Source organism: Cenococcum geophilum, assembly GCF_001692895.1.
Source record: "Cenococcum geophilum 1.58 unplaced genomic scaffold K441scaffold_18, whole genome shotgun sequence".
NCBI classification, from domain to species: Eukaryota; Fungi; Ascomycota; class Dothideomycetes; order Gloniales; family Gloniaceae; genus Cenococcum; species Cenococcum geophilum.
In genome coordinates this window covers 35,843-59,229 of record NW_027137576.1, presented here as the reverse complement: position 1 = coordinate 59,229, position 23,387 = coordinate 35,843, and the positions used below count along the sequence as shown (strand labels likewise).

Sequence of the window (23,387 nt, the reverse complement as noted above, 5' to 3'; positions counted from 1 at the left end):
TTAATATAAGTACGGTCTAGGATAGAACCCGTAGAACTATATAATAAGAAATAGTAAGTAAAGTCACGTAATATAATCTGTATAATCTATATAATTTGTAAGATCTATTGTAGAGTGAATAGAGTAGATAGAGTAGATAGAGCAATAACTTTCTTAGGAGTACGGTTGTGTATTTAAGGACCCTTAGTCCCTACCTAGATAGTTCCTTCCTTGTAGTAATTCTTAGAATATAATTAGAGTTAATCTGTTGGGCAACCACTCCACTAGTTGTTATTACGTTATTGACTTTTATACTTATATTTCCTACACACCTAGCCCAATAACGAGCCCATCGTAGTTCTTGCTATAAGGTTCCGTTACATTAAGGGCAGGACTTTAAAAAAACTTTCCTATAAAGACGTTAGGTATTTATTCGCAATTGGTTTAGAACGTGTTTACTAAGAGTAAGATCTGGATTACGCATTTAACGAACCAATTTAATTACCTTATTTAATATCTCTAGAGGCGGCTTATTTGGGGGGGGTGGTGCATAACTATGTACCCTATGTGAGGTAAAATGAATATAAGGAGTCTTTTCTAAGTCGTCTGGAACAAAAACGTAAAAAGTAACCTCGCAGTCCTGATGGATAAGTTTCCCTGGTCCCTGGGGGTGGTTAATTCCTATAAATACGTTACGAATATGTTATAAACGTAACCGGAATGCGTTCTAAGCAGGTTATATTTTTTTCTTACCACAGTCTACCCTTCTACACAGATTTAATTTAATAACTCCGCATTTCTCCGTTATATCAGCACCTATATTGCCTAGTTAAATAAGAGATGTTAAATACGCAGTATCGTATTTCTTATTTGCTGGTAATGCTTTTCGGAAGTACTCTAAATGTGTTTCTATAGTAGCCTGCATACAGGTAAGAAATAAGTGCCGAACGTTAGTAATATCCTAATATAATTAGTTCTAAACGTGATCTGGTTAGGTTCTAAATATATTTAGGCAAGATAATTATATACAGAGTATCTTTATTGCTTAATTGTTAGTGTACAAGCCTCTATTTAAGAGCTGTATACATTTCCAGCTTAAAATCGTCTTTAAGCTGCTAAAAACAAGCTTATATATATTAACTTAAGTACTAAATATATTTAGAACCAGTTCCGTACCTATTCGCATTATATTTGCGAATATCCAGGTCGCTTCTATCTAGGGCCGCCCGCTCTCTCTGTATTAGACCCCACGTCTCTTTAGTAACTATAGTGTGGCTTAAAGATCGTAACCAATTCTGAAGATATTCGTAATGTTTTACTCCTAAACAACGCATTTTATATTTTTTACCTCTTGTATTTAAGAGAGCGGACGTTATAGGCTTAGGAGTATGCACTTGTCTAGTTCCGTATTAAATCTAAACGCGTTATAAACTAGTTATAAATATAGTTAGGGCATAATTTAGATTTTTATTAACTTACCTATATGGCTTTTTATGTATCTATACCTCTTAATTTAATACGGTAAGTATAACCTTTATATAGCGTCTGTGGGTACTCTAGAAGACTTAAACAATCCTTAATTATAAGTGTAGTAAGAGGATTAGTAGATGCCTTGGTAAGAAATATAATATAAGGAACTTTGGGCTAAATATGTTTAGAACTGGATTAGAACGCGTTTAGAACGTGTTAAAAACTTACCTTAATCTAATCTTACGGCTGTGTTCAACTCTTTTTTAGTATATAATCTTCTAACCCAAGGACAATGTCTTCTAAATCAATTTTAAACTTATTTTTATTATTACTAGAGAAATCCAGTGGCTGGTAATTATCAGATAGATCTGTTTAAATTAGAATATATTCCAAACACGTTACAAATACGTTATAACTAGTTACCTATGATGGTTGGTTCTGTTTTAGAGCTGAGAGGTAAGTTATGTGGTGGGATGAGCGATTTGCGCTCGGTTGACCACGTAATCTTATATTTTCAGCTGAGGCTGCCCCGTACAGGGATTGTGCATTAGCGCTTATGGTAGACCCACCCTTTAGCGTGGCCTAACCGACTTGTAACCACCGGTCGGTCTCTAATTGCTGAGTCGGTGGAAACAGGTGGACGTGTGCAAGGCGTCACGGGGGTGTCCCGTGACACAAGACAGCGTCAACGCCACCCTATATATTGATTGCAGATCAATATTGCTTGCAGATCATTGTTCCCATTTAAGTTACCTATTACCCCATCATGTCTTATTACCTCCACCTTCTTCGTGTATATATAGAGGCTTTAGAGCTACATTCACAATCAAGTCGTTCATTCAATTCTTCGCACTGCAAAGCTTACAGTTATGAGCCCGGATCGCACCACCTGCTGACCAATTAATCTACTACCTTATTCAAGAAGTCACTACTTCCACTACCTTTGCAGTGTCCTGAGCTTCTTCACCTATCAAACGAACGGACGATCGACCCCAGTTGACGTACGTACCTGACCGACGAACGAATTGACGAATCAAAAATTCGTCAAAATAAGGTTTTCGCTAAGACGCCAATTGGACCCTGCCTGACCTGTCAAAATCCTAAAATGACGACCACGAGCGAATCAAAAGTTAACCTCATCCTCAACCAGCCATCTGATTGGACACAGTGGCACTTTATCATCCAAGACAGCCAAAACGAACAAGGTATGGCAATATATCGACCCGTCGAAGAAGAAAGATAAGCTTCCAACGCTAGAACCACCGAAACGGCCCACACCAGCGGACGTACGACCTATGGCTACATTAATAACCCAGCTAGAACAAGACCAATTCGCTGTCTATAACTAGCTCTACGCTAAGTACAAAGACGATCTTCGAATACACCAGAAGCAAGAGCAGGCTATCAACGACATCAGCAACTACATTATGCGTACAACGTCGGTAGCCTACCTTCCCCTTATCGACGGCCTAGATACGGTCTACGAACGGCTTAAAGCACTTAAGAAAGCGCTAGCCCCTATTACCTCAGGTCGAAAGCACGACGTCCTCGTTTAATATACGGCTTTAAAAACCTATAATAAAAAGCAGAGCATTGACAAATGGCTAAACAGCTGGAGGAACGTCTATAAGCTTGCTGAGCAATTGGACCTACCAGACGTGCAAGGCTTTAGGCCCCACTACGACTTCGTTCGAGCAATCATGCCCATCTCTTCTAGCTTCGTAGGAGCTCTAGAAGTAGACCTTATCCGCAAGGAACGTAAGGACAAAGCTGCACCATCTATCATCGATCTAATTGAGGAATTTAAGGAGCACTACCGCATGCAGCAAGCAGCATCCTCTGCTACCCCTGCCAATAACTCTGCTTTTGCAACCCTAGGCAATTTAAATTCTAATCTAGATTCTAACGGCAATTCTAATTCTAATTCCAAATGGAATAAGATATGCGTATGCGGCCTTAAGCATTAATTCGGCGACTGCTTCTATATCGTTAAGCGGAAGCGCCCTTAAGGATAGAAGCCAAACCTAGACGTCTAGAAGGAAGTAAACGAAAAGATCTTATCTACACCTTAGATTAAACGCATCGTCAACCTTATCTTAAAAAGAGAATAGGAAGTAAAGAAGAATATAGAATCTACAATAGATTTTAATTCTAAAACCCTATCTCCCAAAACCCCGACTAGCTATGCTGCCGTATTTAGTACTAGTTAAACTCCATTTGAACTCCAGAACACCTAGATACTTAACCCTAGTGCAGATACCCACGTCTATAATAACTAAGAAGACTTTACCTTCTCCTACCTAGCTGCAGAAGACGACTACCTAATTGCTGGCAGAAATTTTAAAAAGATATAAGCTTACGGAACAGTAACGATTACTGTTGATACACCTACTGGGAGCTTAAAAATAAAGCTATCCTATGTAGCATTGGTACCTACTATATTTATAAATATCGTAGCACTATTAAGAGCTACTGATAACGATATCCATTTCAACTTAGGACGAAACTTACTATACCGTCTAGTAACTGGCGAAATAGTATGCTATATAAAACGACTAGGGGGCCACTAGGCACTAATGCACAGAGAGCCTACCCTAGATTTAATAACTCAATCGACCTTCTTAATAAGAAGACATTAACTAAGCAGAATGGCCTGTAAACTAGTTGGAGCTATAGCTACACAATGGCATTAAATACTTGGCTATGCAGGACCTGACGCTATTAAGTAGCTTCCTAAGCATATTAATGGCGTAGAGCTTAAAGAGCTAATTAACGAACAAGCACCGCTTAAAATTGAATGTGAAGTCTACTTATTAGCAAAGCATACGTAGCAGATCTCTTAAAGACAAAAACACGAATTCCTAGCCACTTGACCATTTAAGCGAGTAGCATTTAATATTATTACCCTCGGAGAACCAGGGTATAACGGCGATAGATACGTAATATACTTCTATTGCACGTATTCCAAATTTAATTTTATATTTACCACTAAGAATAAGGATAAAGCTACCGTCCTACCTACCATCTGTAAGACCCACCGTTTAATTAAAATACGATTCCACTAGGACGTTGTCTTCTTCTAAAGTAATAATAAACGTGCTTTTAGACAAATAGGAGACACCTTACATACATAGTGTGTAGATAAAGGTATTACTTTTAAATGCCGAGCCCTGTATATAGAAGAACAAAATAGCGGAGCTGAATAATCTGAACGAACCCTTATAGAACAATTAAGGGCTATGTAGCTAGAAGCATCTTTACCCCTATCTCTAGGACTAGAAGCTTTCCTTACTGCTAGCTATACACTTAATTAAACCCTAAATAAGCAACTAGGATGGAAAACTCTGTACGAGATCGCCTACGGCAAGCCGCTATTACTTACCCATATATATGTATACGGCTGTAAAACCTATACACTAGACAAATAAATTAAAAGGGGAGATAAACTAGCTCCTTGTGTATTAATTAGACACCTAGTCGGCTACGATTTAACTAATATCTATTGAATCTGGATTCTGAGTCTTCGCAAGGTCATTTAAACCAAAGACGTTATATTTAACAAGACCTCATTTTATAACCCCAAGGGCTAAGACATTAACTACCTGCTAAGGGAAGTATTAGAAGACACCCTTTAGATAATTAGTCTACTAGAACCTCTCCTTAAGGATAAATTTAAGGATGAATATATTTTATATAGACCTAACTTAAATATAGATTAAACGACTACACCTAAATTAAACGATTCGGCAGAGACTTCTATAAAGGATATTAAACAGTTACCAACTCCTAGCAGAACGGTATCTCCAAATCTATTAGAAATAAACACCTCACTAGGAGGACTTTAAGACGATATTTTGGAGGTAATTGAAATAGGTCCTACCTAATTAAGCAGTTTATTAGAACCGTTAAATACAGCTCTACGAGCTAATAAGGTTTTGGCTAAACCTTCTATTAACCTTATCCTACTAGAAGGATTAAAACAAATTTAACGTTAAGCGTATATAGCAGCACTAGCTAATCTATATACCCTATCTAGTTACTACGCTAGATTTACTATAGGACTAGTAAAGGATATCGACCGAACTAGATCCTTATCTTTATATTAGGATAACCTTCCTCCTAAACTAAAGAATCTTAAAGATTTAAGAAAGCACCCTTTAACTACTAGCTTTTAAAAGGCTATAGAAAAAGAATATAATGACCTAAAACGCCAAGGGATATTTAAGACTGTACTAAAAGCAGAAGTAGGTAACGAGCAGATCCTTTTACTAAAATAGGTCTTTAAATACAAGCTTAATAGCGACGGCTACCTACAGAAGCTTAAAGCTAGACTATACGTCCGCGGAGACCTGTAGATTACAGAGGAAGAGACCTATGTAGCAACCCTAGCTGCTCGAATATTCCGTGCTCTTATGGCTATAGCAGCCGCATTCAACCTGGAAATTCGACAGTATAACGCTGTAAACGCATTTACAAATGCTAAGCTTAGTAAACTAATCTACTGCTATTACCTAGAAGGATTTAATCAAAACGGACATGTTCTAAAGCTACCCATAGCGCTATATAGATTGAAAATCTTACCACTACTTTGGTATAAAGAGCTTACTAATATACTGGCTAAATTTGGATTAGAACTAGTACTAGGCACTAACTGCCTATTTACCGACGGACGACTTATTATCTTCTTCTATGTAGATAATATTGCTGTCCTATTTGCCAAGAAGGACCTTTTAAGACTTAAAGAATTTAAAGCAAAATTGCTGCACCGATACGAGATCCGTGCACTAGGAGACCTACAGTGGTTCCTAGGAATTCGAATTAAACGAGATTAACTAAATCGAAAGCTCTGGCTCTGCTAAGATTCCTATATTAAAAGAATAGCCAATCGATTTAATATTTAACTAGGAAGATTTCCTAAATCTCTACTACCTACTGAACTGATTCCGTCTGACTAGTAGATGAACTCTTAAAGAATACTAGCCTATTAGTAACGGGTTGGTTCTCTTGTACACCTAGCCGTATTTAGAAGACCTAATATTGCTAAGACGCATTTTAAGCTGGCCGAATTCCTTACTAATCCAAATTAAGAACACCTTGATGCAGTAAACTAAGCTATTTCCTACTGCCTTGGAACAAAATTAACAGCTATTGAATACTCTGGCGAAGCCTTTGGAGTATACGTCTATTATAAAAACCTAGAAAGAGAAGATGTTACCTTTTATAGAGTATCTAATATAGTATTTGCGGACGATAAGGAGACTAGACGGAGCTCTTAGGGGTACCTATTTATGCTATTTGGAGGACTAATTGATTGGAAAGCTACCTTATAACAATTGGTTACTCGTTTAACTACCAAAGCGGAGCTTCTCTCCCTATCTACTACTGCCGTTAAAATTATCTGGTGGTAACGATTCTTTAAGACAATAGGCTTTAATTTAGAACGCGATTTTACCGTGCTCTGCGACAATATGTAGGCCGTATGACTCCTAAAACAGGATATACCAAAGCTTGACACTAAGCTTTGATATATTGACGTCTATTAGTACTGGCTGAGATAGGAAGTCTAAGACAAAAAGATTGACGTCCAATGGGTCCCTATAGATAAGATGCCTACTAACGGCCTTATTAAGATCCTGCCTCGTCAAAAGCACGAAGCTTGGATAAAGCAATTGAATTTGGTGGATATTCGACATTAAATTAATTAATTCCATTCGTAATGTCCGTAATATCCGCAATATCCGCGATATTCGCAATATGCCATTTTAATTACCCTACCCTTTGCTACTCTTAAATTGTATCTAAAATTTCTATTTTGGTATAGCTTCTGCCCTTATTTTATGTTCTATAGCTTTAACTACATTGTTAAATCTAGGGGGGTGTGTAACCGACTACTGACACTGTGCTAAGACATAAGATCACCGCTTGGAAGGCTCCAAGACAGCGTCAACGCCACCCTATATATTGATTGCAGATTAATATTACTTGCAGATTATTGTTCCCATTTAAGTTACCTATTACCCTATTATGTCTTATTACCTCCACCTTCTTTATGTATATATAGAGGCTTTAGAGCTACATTTATAATTAAGTCGTTTATTTAATTCTTTGCACTGCAAAGCTTATAAGTATTATCTTAGGTAAGGGCTCTGGTATATTCCTAGAATTTAATATAAAACTTATTAAATAATTTAGTAGGGCTTATCTTTAGGGCTCGTAGTTTAGTTTAGTTAGTGGCTAGTAGGTTATAATTGCGGTATATTAGGTTAAGATTATTAAGGACTTTTTAGTAAGACTACCACTTCTAGGGGCTACTAGTTTCCTATTAAGCGAAGAGTCTATTAAACAGTGTACTCTTTATTCGCCTAATAATGTAGCTAATTTTAGTATCTTCCGTAGAAAAAAGGCAGGCGCTCTAAATTAGTTTCTCGCGGATTTATATCTTCTAGTAGCTATATTTCTTACAGTTTCCCTAAAAAACTAGGGGATTAGGGTAGCGTATATTAGACCCTACGGTAGTAGTTTAGGTCTAATTATTATAGCTTTTATTATTACTACTTTAGTAGGGGTTTCTATTAGGTAAAGCTGCTTAGCGCTAACCCTTTATTAAGTATTAAGTAGGTAAAGTTACTAGGGGTATAAAGACTTAGGTAGCATTATATATAGTAAAGAGGTATCTAGCGTTATTATAAATATACCTATTAAGCTAAGATTATAGGTATTTAATTATGCCTTTTTTTTTAGTAATTATAGCAATTAGTATAATCTTATTCTTCTTTAACTATTAAACGTTACGTTTAAATATATAGAGGTTATCTTTAGTTTCTTAACGTATGTTATTAGCGAGCGCCTTACAAGCTTATAGGTCTTAGATAATATCGCGATCTTAGGCAGTATATATCTTAGCTCGTGTAAGCTTTAGATAATAGTTCTATAGAAGGCGGTAGTATTTATTAGGGTCTTGTGCTACTATTTTTATAAATATCTTAGCGTCTTATATTTTAATTTTAATAAGTAATAGCCCTTTTGTTTACTTATCTATAGTTATATAGTTAATAAAAGATAAGATATTATTAGTGTCTATTTATTTAGGGGTTAAGGCTAGGGCTAATAAATTAAATTCTCCTAGGATTAATTGGCGTTATAGGTTAAGTATAAGTATTAGATTATTCTTTAGGTTTAATATAGTAGCTAGTAAGAAATATTATCTTACTATTATAGGTTCCTTAGAAGTATAAAGTAAGGTAATTTATAGATACGCTGCTTTTAGTAGCGCTTACAGTATTACAGAGACGTAAAATTAGTTATAGGCTAAGCGTTAGTAATAAAAAGGCGCAACGTAATGTTATAGAATAAGGGCAGTGGCTATAGAGCGTATGTATTTGAGGAGTCTATAAGATATTGCGCGATCGATCGTAAGGGTCGAGGGCGTAAGGAGGTGATATATTATCTCGGTCCTAGACGATCAACTAATTATAAGCTGCTTATATAACAGATTAATCATCTTATATTGTTGTCGTCTGGTATTATCTCGGTCCTAGACGATTAACCAATTATAAGCTGCTTACATAACAGATCAATTATCTTATGTTATTGTCGTCTGGTACACAGTTCGGAAATTTATTAATCCCTTGCGCCGATTTATATATAATTCTTATATAAACTTACGCGCCATACTAAATCCTTTAGCTATTAATTAATAACGAACTAACGCCTTTATAAATAATTGGCTAATGTTATATTCTAGAACTTTATAGGGCGATTTTAATGCTACTAAAATTATTGCGAACGGCCTGGTGGTTACTATTACATTTCGCCTTAAATAAGCGAATCTCCTCTTTAAAGCTCTGCTTAAAACTTTACTACTATTAATTAATAACAAACTAACGCCTTTATAAATAATCGGCTAATGTTATATTTTAGAGCTTTATAAGGCGATTTTAATGCTACTAAAATTATTATAAACGGCGTTATGGTTACTACTACATTTGCCTTAAATATTTATTACTAAAATAGGATAAATATTTAGCTAGAGCTATTAACCATTACCAATCCTTAACATTTAACCTCCTATATTAATATATAGTAGATAAATACCTAAATAGCTAATGTATTGTATCTAGACTAACTCTGGGCCTTATTACCTGCTTTATTGCTCTTCCGCTGCCTGCATAAACGCCTGCTACGAAAGCCTGCACGAAAGCCTGCACGAAGCCTGCACGAAGCCTGCACGAAGCCTGCACGAAGCCTGCACGAAGCCTGCACGAAGCCTGCACGACGTTCTGCACGAACGCCTGCACGAATACAAACTCTATATAAAGCTCTGCAACAAGGCTCTGCACGAGGCTCTGGCTAAAGCTCCGGTCGAAGCCTCCGGTCGAAGCTCTGGTCGAAGCTCTGGTCGAAGCTCTGGTTCGAAGCTCTGGTCGAAGCTCTGTCGAAGCTCTGGGGCCGAAGCTCTGGCCGAAGCTCTGGCCGAAGCTCTGCTTAAAGCTCTGCACAAAGCTCTGCTTAAGCTCTATACGAGGCTCTGCTCAAGCTCTGCACAAGGCTCTGCTCGAAGCTCTTAGCTCCAAAAACCTTATATAGAGCTTTAAAGCTCTACTAACACAGCACTAATATACTACGAAGGTTCTATAATTAGCTATATAACCACCTATATAATTATTATTATTAATTCTATTTATTGCCCAATTTAGTCCCCTTTTAGGTCTATATAGGAAAAAAGCCCTATAAGGGGAAAAAATCCCTAAGTATTTTCTTTTAGCCTAGTTCCTTATTTGTTCCGCCTTTACCCTAGGCTAGTATATCTTTATATCTTCTAGTCTACCTTATATTACTATACTTCCTAGGTATATTAGAAAATCTAAAAGGGAGTAGTAAAAGGGTTTAGAATTTCGCTAGTAAGCCGCCTATAGCTAGGCGGGGGGTATTTAGGTCCTTAAGGGCTAGAATAGGCGTTATTATTTAGGTATCCTCCTATTAGAGATCTTATATGCTATTTAAAACTACTAAAGATTCCTTAGCCCTATAAGCTATTTTACTACTATTTATAAGCCCTACTTTATAGAGAGTAATCTAAGTAATATTATTTATACCCTACGCTAAGTAAGTAAGCTGGTCCCTTTACTAAGGCGGTAGCTTATAAAATTAGTAGTATTATAAATATACTAACTAAATAGGCCACGGTTAATATATATTAAGGTACTAAAAAGTAGTTATAAGGCCTAATAGGGAATCTAAATTAAGACGTTAAGTAATAATAAATATTATTATATATTAAGGTAAGAATATTTAGAATATAGATATTAGCTATATATTTAGGACCTAGGACCTTTACTATAGTAGAAAAAACGGCTATAGATTTTACCCTCATTAGTCCTTTATATATAAAAAGAGTTAGTATTTAACTATAGGGTATTGTTTGTATTAACTTATTATATCAAGTAAAGTTATATCCAGGGGCACGGAAATACGTATAGTAATCGGTATGCTCTTTTGGATAGGTGGGACTTTTTATTGGTGACTTTTATTTTAATTGTATATAATAGGAGGAATTTAAGGGGTTTCCTGAGCCCGCTTAGCTCACGTAATTACGCGCTATAAATTCTCGTGCGATTATATAGATAGGTATTCTATATAGCTACGTCTTATATTTTTACTACCTCCCTTCTATTATTACTTCTATTTAAGATCTACCTATCTTATAATTAGTATAGTAAAATCTTATCTATTAGTAACCTCCTATCCTCTATTGCTATTATAGTTACTCTACTAGTATAACGCTAGGTCTTTATCTAATAAGATAATTATTTTCTTATTCCTTTTCTCTCTATTATTTATAGGTAAAGGGTTCCTAGCTAGTATATTTAGGCATATTACTCTTTTAAGGGGCTATCGCTTCTTATAATATATCTTGTTCTTATATACGTTTTAGTATTTAGTATATATTTTCTACTAGGTAGCCTTATACTATAACTACTTCTCTATATAGTAGTTAGTTACTTTAAGGTCTAGTAGTAAGAACTACTACTTCGCGTTTTAATATAGCGCGTAGTATTCTCCTATAGGCCCTATAGTTCTATATAGGTACTAGTTTTATAGCTTAGCTAGTAGCCGCTAGTAAGCTTTTTACTAGTACCTTACCGCCTAGTCCTAAGCCCTAGATTTAGGAGCCGTATAGCATTATTAGCCTTACTACTACTATATATAGTAGGCGTATATATTTAAAAGAGGGTCCTTATATTAAGGTAGTTATTTATAATACTGCTAAAAGTACTACTCCTCCCTTATAAGTAGTCTATATAATATACTTATTCTAGTTTAACCTAGAGTCTACCTAAACCCCTAGGACCTTAAGGGTAGCTTCTAGTTTTACTTTATAGCCTGTCACGGCACTGACCTGACGCATACTGTTTCATACTGTCTTGTACTGTTCCCTACTATTAGCTGGCCCACCACTAGCGACTTGGCGGCCGGCCCTACTATTTATATATAATACCCCCTTTCCACCTTCTTCTCCTCTTTATACCATAACGTAGTTATTTAGTCTACTTTATTGCAGTACTGTGATAGTTTATGGTATCTTTAATTTGCGCCCCGTCGCGATCACTGATTCCCTGTACCCTAGCCAATTAACCTCCACCCTAAAGTAATCGCGACCTGCGCGCGCCTTTACTGAAACCGACACGTCTTTAGCACAGTCTTAGAATAATCCTTAGTTTTTACCTAGCGCCTAGATGGGTAACACTAACGACGCCGAAATGGCCGAAACTTAGAACCCCTGCGACGTTTTTGTAGACCTATTTATAAAGACATACCCCAATATCGCGTGGATAATCCGCCGCTCCCTACTGTACCCTAAGACCTTTAAGCCTAGTAAAGCTTACCTTACCTTTGTTAATTATACTAATGAGTTCCTTAATAATATCAAAGTAAGACTATAGTGCATATATAACATAAACACTGCTAATAAGAAAGTTAACGAAAACCTTAGTACCCTTATTACTTCCTAGATAGGAACTATTAACTCCTAAGTAGAGACTATTACCGTTCTAAAATAATTAACCCTTATAATAATGGTAGTAACCTAGCAGAAAAAATGGAGATCTAAAGACCTACTAATATTTAGCGGAAAAGGTACCCCGCTAGAATAATAAGCTAATTTTAAGACCTGGTATATTAAGATTAAGGGAGTCTTTAACCGAGACTAGGACTACTTTAATATAGTTTAGTTCTAGATCCTTTATATCTCGGATATACTAGAGGATAAGGCCTATAAGTTTATTAAGTAGGGCCTAGAGCTTATATATGAGAACCTAAATAATATATCTGCGTGGAAATAGCCTACTAAGGAAGATATGCTTAAAGACCTTACTGCCTACTATAAGGTCCTTAATATAACCTAGGTTGTAAAGAATAAGCTTAACTATTTCCCCTAAGGTGAGCGTAATTACTAGTCCTAAAAGGGAGAGCTTAATAAGCTAATAGTTCGCGTTAAGAAGATAAATAAATAGAAGGTGGACCTACTCTAAAAGTTTATTTCTCCGAAGATGGAAGAGCTGGTACTTAGACTAGCCTATAAAATTAATAATAGCGACTATATAGGTTGGAGTAAGTAGATAAATGTGTTTGCTAAGAACTTCGCGAACTATGTATACTGAGCTAACCTTAAGAAGAACGCTAACCACTATCTACCTACCTAAGCCCCTGCCCCTATATTAACCCCGACCCTAGTAGTAACTAAAAAACCTATAGACCTTAATAGAATTTTAGATATAGAGCGTAAGCGCCGCGTTAATAATAGACTATACCTTGCCTGTGGCCTGCCCGGCCACTAGAAGGATGCCTATAACCCCGCTAAGATAGTAAACCTAGTTCTAATGCTACCCTGTTAAATAATGCGAATAAATAACCGCGGACGCGGCAACCGTAGAGTCTATTATAGACGCGACGACTGTGGAGCCTATTATGGCCGCGGCAGACGACCCCCCCCCTTTAACCCTACGGCTTAGTTACTCTAAACTATGCCCTATATAGGAGCCTAACCCGTTAATAACGCCTAGTATTAGTGACTTCGCGCTAGCGAATATAAACACGGCCACGTCGTTAGTAAGGTATTGTCTTCCTATACCCTAACTAAAATAGAGATAGATACCGCTAGCTAGATAGATACTAAACCGCCCCGCTAAGATAGCCTTATACCCTAGTTGTTAAAAGGTAGACCCTTAGACTAAGTTACGCCTAAGGGTCTAAACCATATAAGGAGGAAGACGAGAAGATTAGGTCCCTGTTACTAGATTAATTAATCCTTTCTATTAGTAAACTACTACTTAATCTTAGATTAGTAAATAGTAATAAGAAATTAATCCTTATTTAAACCTAACTCTCCTTATTGCGTAACCTATACCCCTAAGTTTATATTAATATAGTAAGCCTAGTAGACTCCGGTAGTACTGTAATAGTATTTACTAATATAGAGTCTATTATAAGAAAGTATAATGTTATAACTAAGAAGCTACTAGCACCTAGGCCACTGCGCCTTGTAGATAGTATCCTAACTTTGCTTATTACGGACTACTTTACCGCCTAAATGTTAATTGGCCTCTATACTAAAGCTATACTCTTTTTCGTTACTAAACTCTTGCCTACTACCCTAATTATTTTAGGTATGCCCTGGCTTTAGAAGCATGAGCCCCGTTCTAGCTTTAGGAAACTTAAGATCCGCTTTAACTTAGACTACTGCTTTAGGCACTACCTCCCATAGGGGATAGCTAACGTTAGTAGGGACGCCCTATGTGGATACTTAGTACTACTAAGCCTAGTGCCTAGGACTATATATAAAGCCCTAATAGTAGAAGACGTTCCTAATGAAGGGGAGCCTGTATAGCTGTAAAGAAACAAAATAGTGGAAGACTGGATTAACTTAGTACTTAAGACTAAAATAATGGGCTAGCTAGCCCTGCTAAGACTAAGGAAGAAGGTTCGCTTTGCGCCGCTACTACTAAGAAACTAACCCTAACCTAGGTACTATTTAAACCCTAGCCGCCTAGCCTAATACCTAGAACTAAGCTATATACTATACTATTTTATATATACTGAATTAATTTTAAGCGAGAGTTAGGATTAGTAAGAAGATTGGTGCTGGTTACGTGGTAAGGACCGTGCTACCCCATTAAATCGCGATCTGTACTTGCACTTACGATGCACCCCCTAATACTACGTAAATAAATTTAAAATTTAGATGGATTTATAGAGTTTATAAAGCGCTTTAATATAGTACTACTTTTATACTTAAATATCTTAAGGATAGGTAGATTTAGAGCTTATAAGAGCTCTATGGAGTAAAGAGGAGCCGTGCACGGAGCTCTATAGGCTCTGCAAATTCGCGACCTAATAACCTCTTCCTACCCCTTACCGCTTGAATATCTTCTATATTACTACCCTAGGTTACTACTTCTTACCTACTACCTAAATGCCTTCCGATTGTATATTTTGTACCGCCTATAGGCAGTATCGCTCTTCTACTAACTTTATAATAAACTATTATAGAGCTCCGTATAAGACCTGTACATCTTATAGGGTTAATCCTTTGTTTACTCTTTTTACTTACTACCTTTCTAACTATATATAGGAGAAGAGAAAGGGACGGTCCTGATGACGACCTTTAGTGGACCTTCCGCAGCCTACTACTTCTACTGCTGCTTCCGCTGCTGCTTCCGCTACTACTGCCGCTGTTGCTTCTGCCGCTGCTTCTTCCCTTATACCGCCCGTATCAATCCAGCCGCGACCGCCTATATTAATTTAGCCGCAACTACCCGCATTAATATAGCCGCGACCTACTACGGTCCGCCCTATTGCGGAGCAGCTAGATTATGGTCCTACTACCATCCGCCTTATAGAGCAGCTAGATCTTGGTCCTATAAACGTCGCCTATAACTTCTACGCGGCCCTATATTAGATTAATAAATGTGTTAGTATATTAAAGCCTAGCGATCTACGGTTTGAAGCCTGCTGTAAATATGGTAATATAAACCTCCCTCTATTCCAGCCTCCGCCAGAATATCTATGCAGTCTTTTAGAGTCCCGTGATACTTCTGCTAGGCAGTTTAGGGAGCGGCTCCGCGCATATAATGTAGTATTAGCTTTTACGTCCGTAAACTGTACCGTTACTAACCGTAGTGTAGCCCGCGGCAGCCTAAATTGCTTCTAGATATATGGTAAGCTTTACTATTTATAGGGCCCGCTGGAGCCTCCTACTGACGTTGCTCCGCGGTATGCCCAGCTATACTTTTACGACCCTAGCTATGCTATAGATATTCGGCTATGGGCCCGTCCTAATACCTAGCTAGATGCGACTATTCTACGGTGCCTTACTGCTATGCTATCTGAGGTACGGAACCCTTTTATCGCCCTCTATTAAACCGCAAGGGAATGGCTTTAGGAGCAGCCTATAACAACCCCGTCGCGGATTATCTTAAACCTATAGATGCGGCTTATTTTAGAGGCTAGTGCTAACCGCCGCCGTGAGAACCTACTAACGAGTAACGAGGTGGCCGTTATTATACTAGACGAGTATAGTGATGCCAGCTTCCGCGATATTATGCTTGCGGAGCGTTATGCGCCTAATAAGCAGCCGCGATACTGCCGTATTAACTTAACGCATGCCGTATATATGCCGCTCCACTACATACTGCTCTTCCCTCGCGGTGATACTGGCTGGCACTAGGGCCTCTAGCTACGCGACTTTAATTAAGCCCGCCAGCGAGCCCGCTAGTAAGACCGTTTAATATAGCGGGCGTACTTTCGGTTCTACCTGCATGTCCGTAACAACTCTAGGTTAGTCCCTTTTGCCTATTACTGGCTATTTTAGTAGTATATTGTAGATGCATGGGCGCTATGCGATTAAAATAAGCTTGACTAGATCCGCTTCTACCAATTAAACCTCCGCGCGGAGCTGTATAATGGCGTTATAGATGCTCTTACCCGCTATGATCTGGACCCTTAATTATTAGGCCGCCGCGTAGTTTTTCTATTAAGTTTCCTTGGCGGAGCTCGCTTTATTAGCCAGTGCTATTAGGATTTAATAGCTATTGTCCGTAAATACGGCCGTCTAAGTATATTTATTACGTTTACTGCCAACCCTAGGTAGGAAGAGATTACCCGCAAGCTACTACCTGGCTAGACTGCTATAGATAGGCCCGATCTGGTTATGCGCGTCTTCCGCGTAAAAGTTGCCTACCTCCTATACGACCTAAAACGGAAGTAGATCTTTAGCTGGTACTACGGCTCTGTCTAGACTATTAAGTACCAGAAATGGGGCCTGCCCTATTAGCACCTACTACTTTTTTTATATCCGCATAACCGCGACAGGCTGCTAGACCTAGCCGTTATCGACCGTTTTATATCCGCTAAGCTTCCGCAGCCGAAGGATGATCCCACCGGTCGTCTTACTAAGATTGTAAAGTCGATAATGGTTTACGGCCCTTGCGGCTCCTAGAATCCGCGAGCCCCCTATATAGTTGCCCTAGGGCTAGGCCTTCCGCCGACCTACTTAAAGCGGTACCCTAAGCGTTTTAACCCTACTACCGTTATATATAAGGACGGCTATCTAGAATACTGCCGTCGCAATAATCTGCGGTTGTGGTCTGTCTGCTTACTAGGGGGAGCTACGTTTAAAATAGATAACCGCTAGATTATTCCGTACTCCCCGTATCTAACCGCAAAGTACTATGTGTATATAAATGTTGAGATCTGCGCCTCCGTAAAGTCCGTTAAGTATATCTATAAGTATATATATAAGGGGAGCGACCATACCACTTTGCGGCTTATGGACGGCGATGAGGTAAGCTAGTATTTATAGGGCCGTTATATCGGCCCGTTTAAGGCTATCTGGCGGCTATTTAAGTTTCCCGTTTATAAGGAGTACCCCCCCGTAATCTAGCTTGCGGTACACCTTCTAGGCAAGTAGCCCGTATACTTTTAGCCTAATTAGTCTACTAAGGAGATTTAGCAGCGCCTTAAGCTCTCTCGCTCTACACTAATGGCCTTTTTTAAGTATAATACGGAGTATGAGGATGGCCGTAACCGTTTATATTAAGACTTCCCTAAGCGGTATACCTTTATTTTAAAGTAACGGGAGTAGCGTCTACGCCAGCGAGGCTTTGTAATAGGCCGTATATATTACTGCAGTCCCGTTACGGGTAAGAGGTTCTACTTACGGCTGCTGCTAACATCTATTCCCAGCCCTACCTCCTTTAAGGACCTCCGTACTATTACTGGTATAGTCTATCTAACCTTCTAGGCCGCCTGCGTGGCCCTAGGGCTACTAGAGGATAATTATAAGTGGATTAATTGCTTAATAGAGGCCGCCGTTTTTGCTGTTGGCGCCTAGCTACGCTCCTTATTTATAACCGCTTTACTTTACGGCCCTGTTGTGGAGCTAGTTACTTTATAGGACCGCTTTAAATAGTCTATTTGCGATAATCTACCTTACTTTCTAGCCCACTAGCCTAATGTTCCTCCTATAGTCAGCGAGGACGATAACGCCTATCTTAATTACGGCCTATACCTTATCTATTAGATACTTGCCGATTACTAGAAGACGCTTACGGACTATAGCCTACCCCAGTTCCAGCACTAGTGGGGTGTTATTATAGAGGGAAGTAACCTACTTCTTACAGCTAAGCTATAGCAATACGACCCTATAGAGGAAGAACGCTAGTTTACTGAGCTATGCTAGCAGCTAAATACGGACCAGGCAGCGTGCTTTAATACTGTTATTACCGCTATAGATGCCGATCCGTAGATGGCCCGCTTCTTCCTCTAGGGCCCTACAGGCACCAGTAAAACGTTTCTCTATCACTGCCTCTGCCACTACTACCGCTCGCGCGGTAAGATTGTTCTTTATATAGCTTCTTCTGGTATTACGGCCCTCCTACTGCCTAGCGGCCGTACTGCCTACTCCCGTTTTTGGATACCTATCGATCTACACAAAAAGTCTACTTATAATATCTCTAAAAACTTAAATCTAGCTAAGCTTCTACGCCGTACCTCTCTGCTTATCTGGGATGAGGTGCTAATATAGCACCGCTACTGCTTTAAAGCCGTACACCGTATGCTTACGGACGTCCGTTCTAACGACTCTACCTTTAGTAGGCTCCCTACTATCTTAGGCGGCGACTTTACTTAGATACTACCTGTCGTCCCACGGGGGAACCGCGTAGCCATTGTAGGTGCCTGCCTGCAGCGGTTATTCCTCTGGCCTACCTTCCGTATACTATTCCTGCGGTTAAATATACGTGTCCGCTAGGGCGAGATAAATCAGCAGTTTGTAGCTTAGGTACGAGACTTATCTTATAATATAGCCCTAGCCGGCAGTATTACTCTCCCGCCTGGTATAGGCCAGTTCTAGTCCTAGGAACCCTTTTATGGGCATATATACCCTCCGCAACTGCTTGCTTAGGCATATACTACTCTTAATACCTTCCGCGATTGCGCTATCCTAACTATTCGTAATAATACCGTGGCTGAGATTAACGAGGCTATCCTTACGCGGCTCTACGGCTCCCTAAGCATGTTTTATTCTATAGACTCTATAGAGTAAAATGGAGAAGATGATTATATAGAACTGCCGCCAGCAGAGCTCCTATAGATATTTAACCCTACTAGCCTACCTCCGTTAAAGCTTTCCCTAAAGGTAGGCGCGCCCGTAATCCTTTTACGGAACCTCTACCCTAAGGAAGGGCTCTGTAACGGCACCCGTATAGTTATTACGCGCCTAGGCCGGCGCTGTATTAAAACTTAGATGCTTAGCGGCAGCTTTTATGGGCAGCTACGGCTAATCCCTCGCATTAAGCTTACCTCTACGGACGGAGAACTGCCGTTTATTGTTAGTAGAAGGCAGTTTCTAATCCGGCTATACTTTGCTATGACAGTAAATAAGTTATAGGGGCAGTCTTTTAACTTTATTAGTGTTAATTTACGTATACCAGTCTTTACGCATAGGCAGTTATATGTTGCGCTATTAAAAGTAACGGATATACGTAGGCTTTTACTATTACTACCGCAGGGAGGCGATACCGCTACTGCTACTACTACTAATATTATATATCTAGAGGTGTTACTACCCGTTACGGGCTAAGACGCGGGGGGATAGTATGGTAGCGGTGGCAGTAGTAGGGCAGTAGTAGGGTAGTAGCAGGGTAGTAGTAGGGCAGTAGTAGGGCAGACTAAGTTTAGAAAGCTAAAAGCCCGCCACAGTATCTATTTAGAAGTCTTACTTTCGTAATAAGGTATGTTATTTTATTATACAACTACTCCTATAACTGCCCTATAGGGCCAGCAAAACTTTTGTAAATGCCCCGTAGGGCCCAGTAAACCCCCCCCTTTACCCCCCTCTACCCCTCCCCTACTCCTCATCCTCATCCTCTAACGACTCCTCCTTGAGCACAGCCACCAAACGGCGGAGCAGCCCCGTAACCCGCCCGCGCCGCCCAAGACAGGGGCGGACGCGGGTAGGCGGGGCCTCTTCCTCCTCCTTATTATCGTCATTATCATCGTCGTCGTTGTCGTCATCAGCGGCGGCGGCGGCAGTGGGAGGTGCGCGGGCGCGGGAGCGGGAGCGGGAGCGGGAGCGGGCTGTGGCGGGGGAGGCGGAGGCGGTAGTAGACGCTATTATCTCTATCAGTTATGCTTTTTACGGCTTACGTTGCTAACTTACGGACTTAGAAGAAGCAGCGTGCCCCTTCGCTGCTATAATGGCAGTTAGCACAGCTGCCGCGTAGCTGGCCGGCGACTAGCACATACTCTATAAATGGGCTACTGCCCCGCACGCATAACGCACAAGCCTACGGGGCTATTGTACCCCGGCTTTGCGCTAGGGCGGCCTCCGTATTTAGGGGCCTGGCCTCTAGACGGACCCCCCGGTAGACCCCGGGAGCTCCACCTAGGCTAGGAGCCTACCGCAGAGACACGCCCCGGACGCGCGGCAGGGGACGTAGCGCCCGCATTATGGCCGTGTTGGCGGCGGCGGCTTCGGCGGCAGCGGTGAGCGCGGCAGGTGAGGGATTCTAGGGCGGGAGGGCGGCGGGCTAATTCACGGCCGTAAAGCTGGCTGGGGGGGGAGCAGCGGCAGCGGGGGCAGTGGGAGCGGCGGCGGCAGCGGGGGTAGCGGGAGCGGCGGCGGCAGTAGGAGCGGTGGCAGCGGTGGGAGCGGGGAGGGGTCTGGCGGCAGCGGCAGCTGCAGCAGCTATTTACATGTTAGTATCTTCTTAAATTCTTAAATTCTGTTATAGTACTAATACTCACTAGCACGCTCATCTACTGGGACTGAAGTCCCGCGCGTAGGCACCTCAGCCCGAGACGGCGGCGGTAAAGGCGAGAAACGGTGGCTGGGCGCGGACATGGCGGCGGCAGCGGCGGTAGTGGTAACGGTGGTGGTGACGGTAGTAGTAGTGGTGGTGGCGGCAGCGGTGGTAGCAGCAGCAGGAGCAGGAGCAGGAGCAGAAGGAGCAGGAGCAGAAGACGCAGTAGCAGCAGCAGCAGTAGTAGTAATGGTGGTGGTGGTGGTGGTGCTGTTGCTTAAGGAAGAAGATGATGACGACGACGACGTAAATAGCTATTGTTAATATACGTCACGTGATTAATTATGTAAATCTATATTACGCGATTATTATATAAAGGCAGTTTTACGTTACTATAAGGTAGCTATATAAATTCTATAGTAGTAAGGTAGTAGTGCGGCAGTAGTAGGGTAGTAGTAGGGTAGTAGCAGGGTAGTAGTAGGGCAGTAGTAGGTAGTAGAGGGCAGTAATAGGCAGTAGAGGGTAGTAATAGGCAGTAAAGGGCAGTTAAAGCTTTAATACTCTAATTTTTATTTTTTTTTCTACTCCTACTTTATATAAATATATATAAAAATATTAATAGTCTTTATAATAGTCCTTATAGTAGGGTCTTTAGTATATATAATTATCTTATATAATATTTTTAAAGGAAGAATTTAATTTTAAATATAAAGTACTCTTTATAATAATAAAAGTAGTGCTATATAAAATTAGAATAAAAGTAAAAATAAAAGTTATAGCTATGTCTAATGTCACGGGATGGGGCAGTGGCTACAAGACGTATATATTTGAGGAGTCTACAAGACGTTACGCGATCGATCGTAAGGGTTAAGGGCGTAAGGAGGTGATATACCTACGCGTAGCTGACATAAGCTGTACGCGAGGTGTATATAAGAGCACGGGGCTCTCCTATGGAGGCCCCTGCAGTAGGGTTCTATAATACTACCCCCCCTCCTATAGAGGCGGAGCTCCGGCGACGCTGTGGTTACTATATATATATAGAAGGGACACTTAGGGTATAGAAAAGAAGAAAAGGGGGGTATCGCTAAAGGCTTGAAATAACGTTATATAATAAGGCTTGGCATCTAAGAATCCAACCAATTAGATAACTTTAACCGCTAATTGAAGTTCCTGGACATCTTAACGATATTCCGGTTATATAATCGTACTTTACCACAATCTAACGGCAATCTGATAGCAATTTGCCCCTATATAGCAATGTATAACGGTTTAACTCTATAAGGGCTCCCATAGAGGATTAGGTATAAAATCTCTGCTTAGGCCTAGTTTCTATAGGTTTGCGTAGTAAAAGTCGCTAATTAAATCCTTTGCATTTTCGAAGTCTTCCTATAGTTGCTATTCTGGCTAGTCTATATCGAATCCTGTGTATATAGCTCTATAGTAGAGCCATCGTCCTCTGCCTTTACTAAAGTATTTAAAGTTAATAATTCGTTTAACAGTCTACTCCTTATGGTTCTCGTCTTCGTTCTCGTTTCGGATTAGTATTGGTGGGGGTTTAGGCTATATCTACCCCAGTAAGGGGTTAGGCTAGTAAAGGTGTAGTAGCTATAGGTAAAATACAGGCCATATCCCGCGGGTGGCTAGGGCAGGTAGGAGCTCTAGCTTATATACGGCTCCCCTATTAATAACTCGTTTAATTAGGTAGGGGCTAAGGTTCTTATAATTAAGTGACTTTATAGGCCTCTGCGTAGAGATATTGCGTATATTTAGCTATACCCAGTCACTAACACGCATCTCTAGTGGTGGCGTTTTATAATAGTTGGCGAAGTAGGCCTGCTTTGCTTAAGCCCAGGCCATTTCTCCCTTATAGTAGTTAAGTAGATTTTTTATATGGTCTATATACTGGTCGGCAAGTAGTATCTTAAGGTGTTTTCTATATAGTAGTTTCTTATTAATAGGTTCTGGTGGTTCTATGTTGGATTAGGGGTAATATCCCTTATTCGTAAAGAATGGGGTAAGTCCTGTAGTAGTTAAGACGTAGTTATTTACTGCGAATTCACCTAGTGGGAGGTAATCCACCCAGTTATCTTAACTATAGGCGACTACCTGTTGTAGGTACGCTTTTATACTAGCATTAGCGTTTTCCAGTTACCCAGCAGTTTTATAGTAGAAGGATATAGATATCTTGACGGAGATGCCAAGGCGTTAGCAGATTCGTCTCTATATATTAGAGCTAAACTATATGCCTTAGTCGGATGTAATTGAGTTAGGTAACCTATGTAATTGGTAGATTTTGCGGAGGAAGGTGTTAGTGATATTGTTAACGGCTACGCCTTCGGTTAGGACGTAGTGGCGCTCTTTTATAAGTTAGTATATTATTATAAGGATGTTCTTGTAGGTACGGCTATATTGCTTATAGGGTAGTAGGTTAATAACGAAATCTATGGCGATATCTGCCTATTGTTATATGGGTACTAGTAGAGGGTGTAGTAGTCCTTAGTACTTTGTATTAAAGGCCTTAGCGCGCTTATAACTGTGGCAGGCGCCTATAAAGCGTTTAACTAAGTCTATTATTTTAGGCTAGAAGTAGTATCGGCTAAGAAGCTTATAGGTTCCTTTTCTACCTGGGTGGCCGCT

General features: G+C 40.0%; 1 protein-coding gene across 1 annotated transcript; it reads right to left on the bottom strand.

Annotated features, from left to right (window-relative positions):
* Window positions 1–469: 469 nt before the first annotated feature.
* K441DRAFT_523917 (uncharacterized protein) lies at window positions 470–781 on the bottom strand (the record flags this gene model as incomplete). The annotated part of the gene is made up of 2 exons (XM_067642153.1): window positions 470–660; window positions 733–781. Coding segments are annotated over 2 exons (240 nt in total), but the record flags the coding sequence as incomplete, so codon positions are not given.
* Window positions 782–23,387: the final 22,606 nt, after the last annotated feature.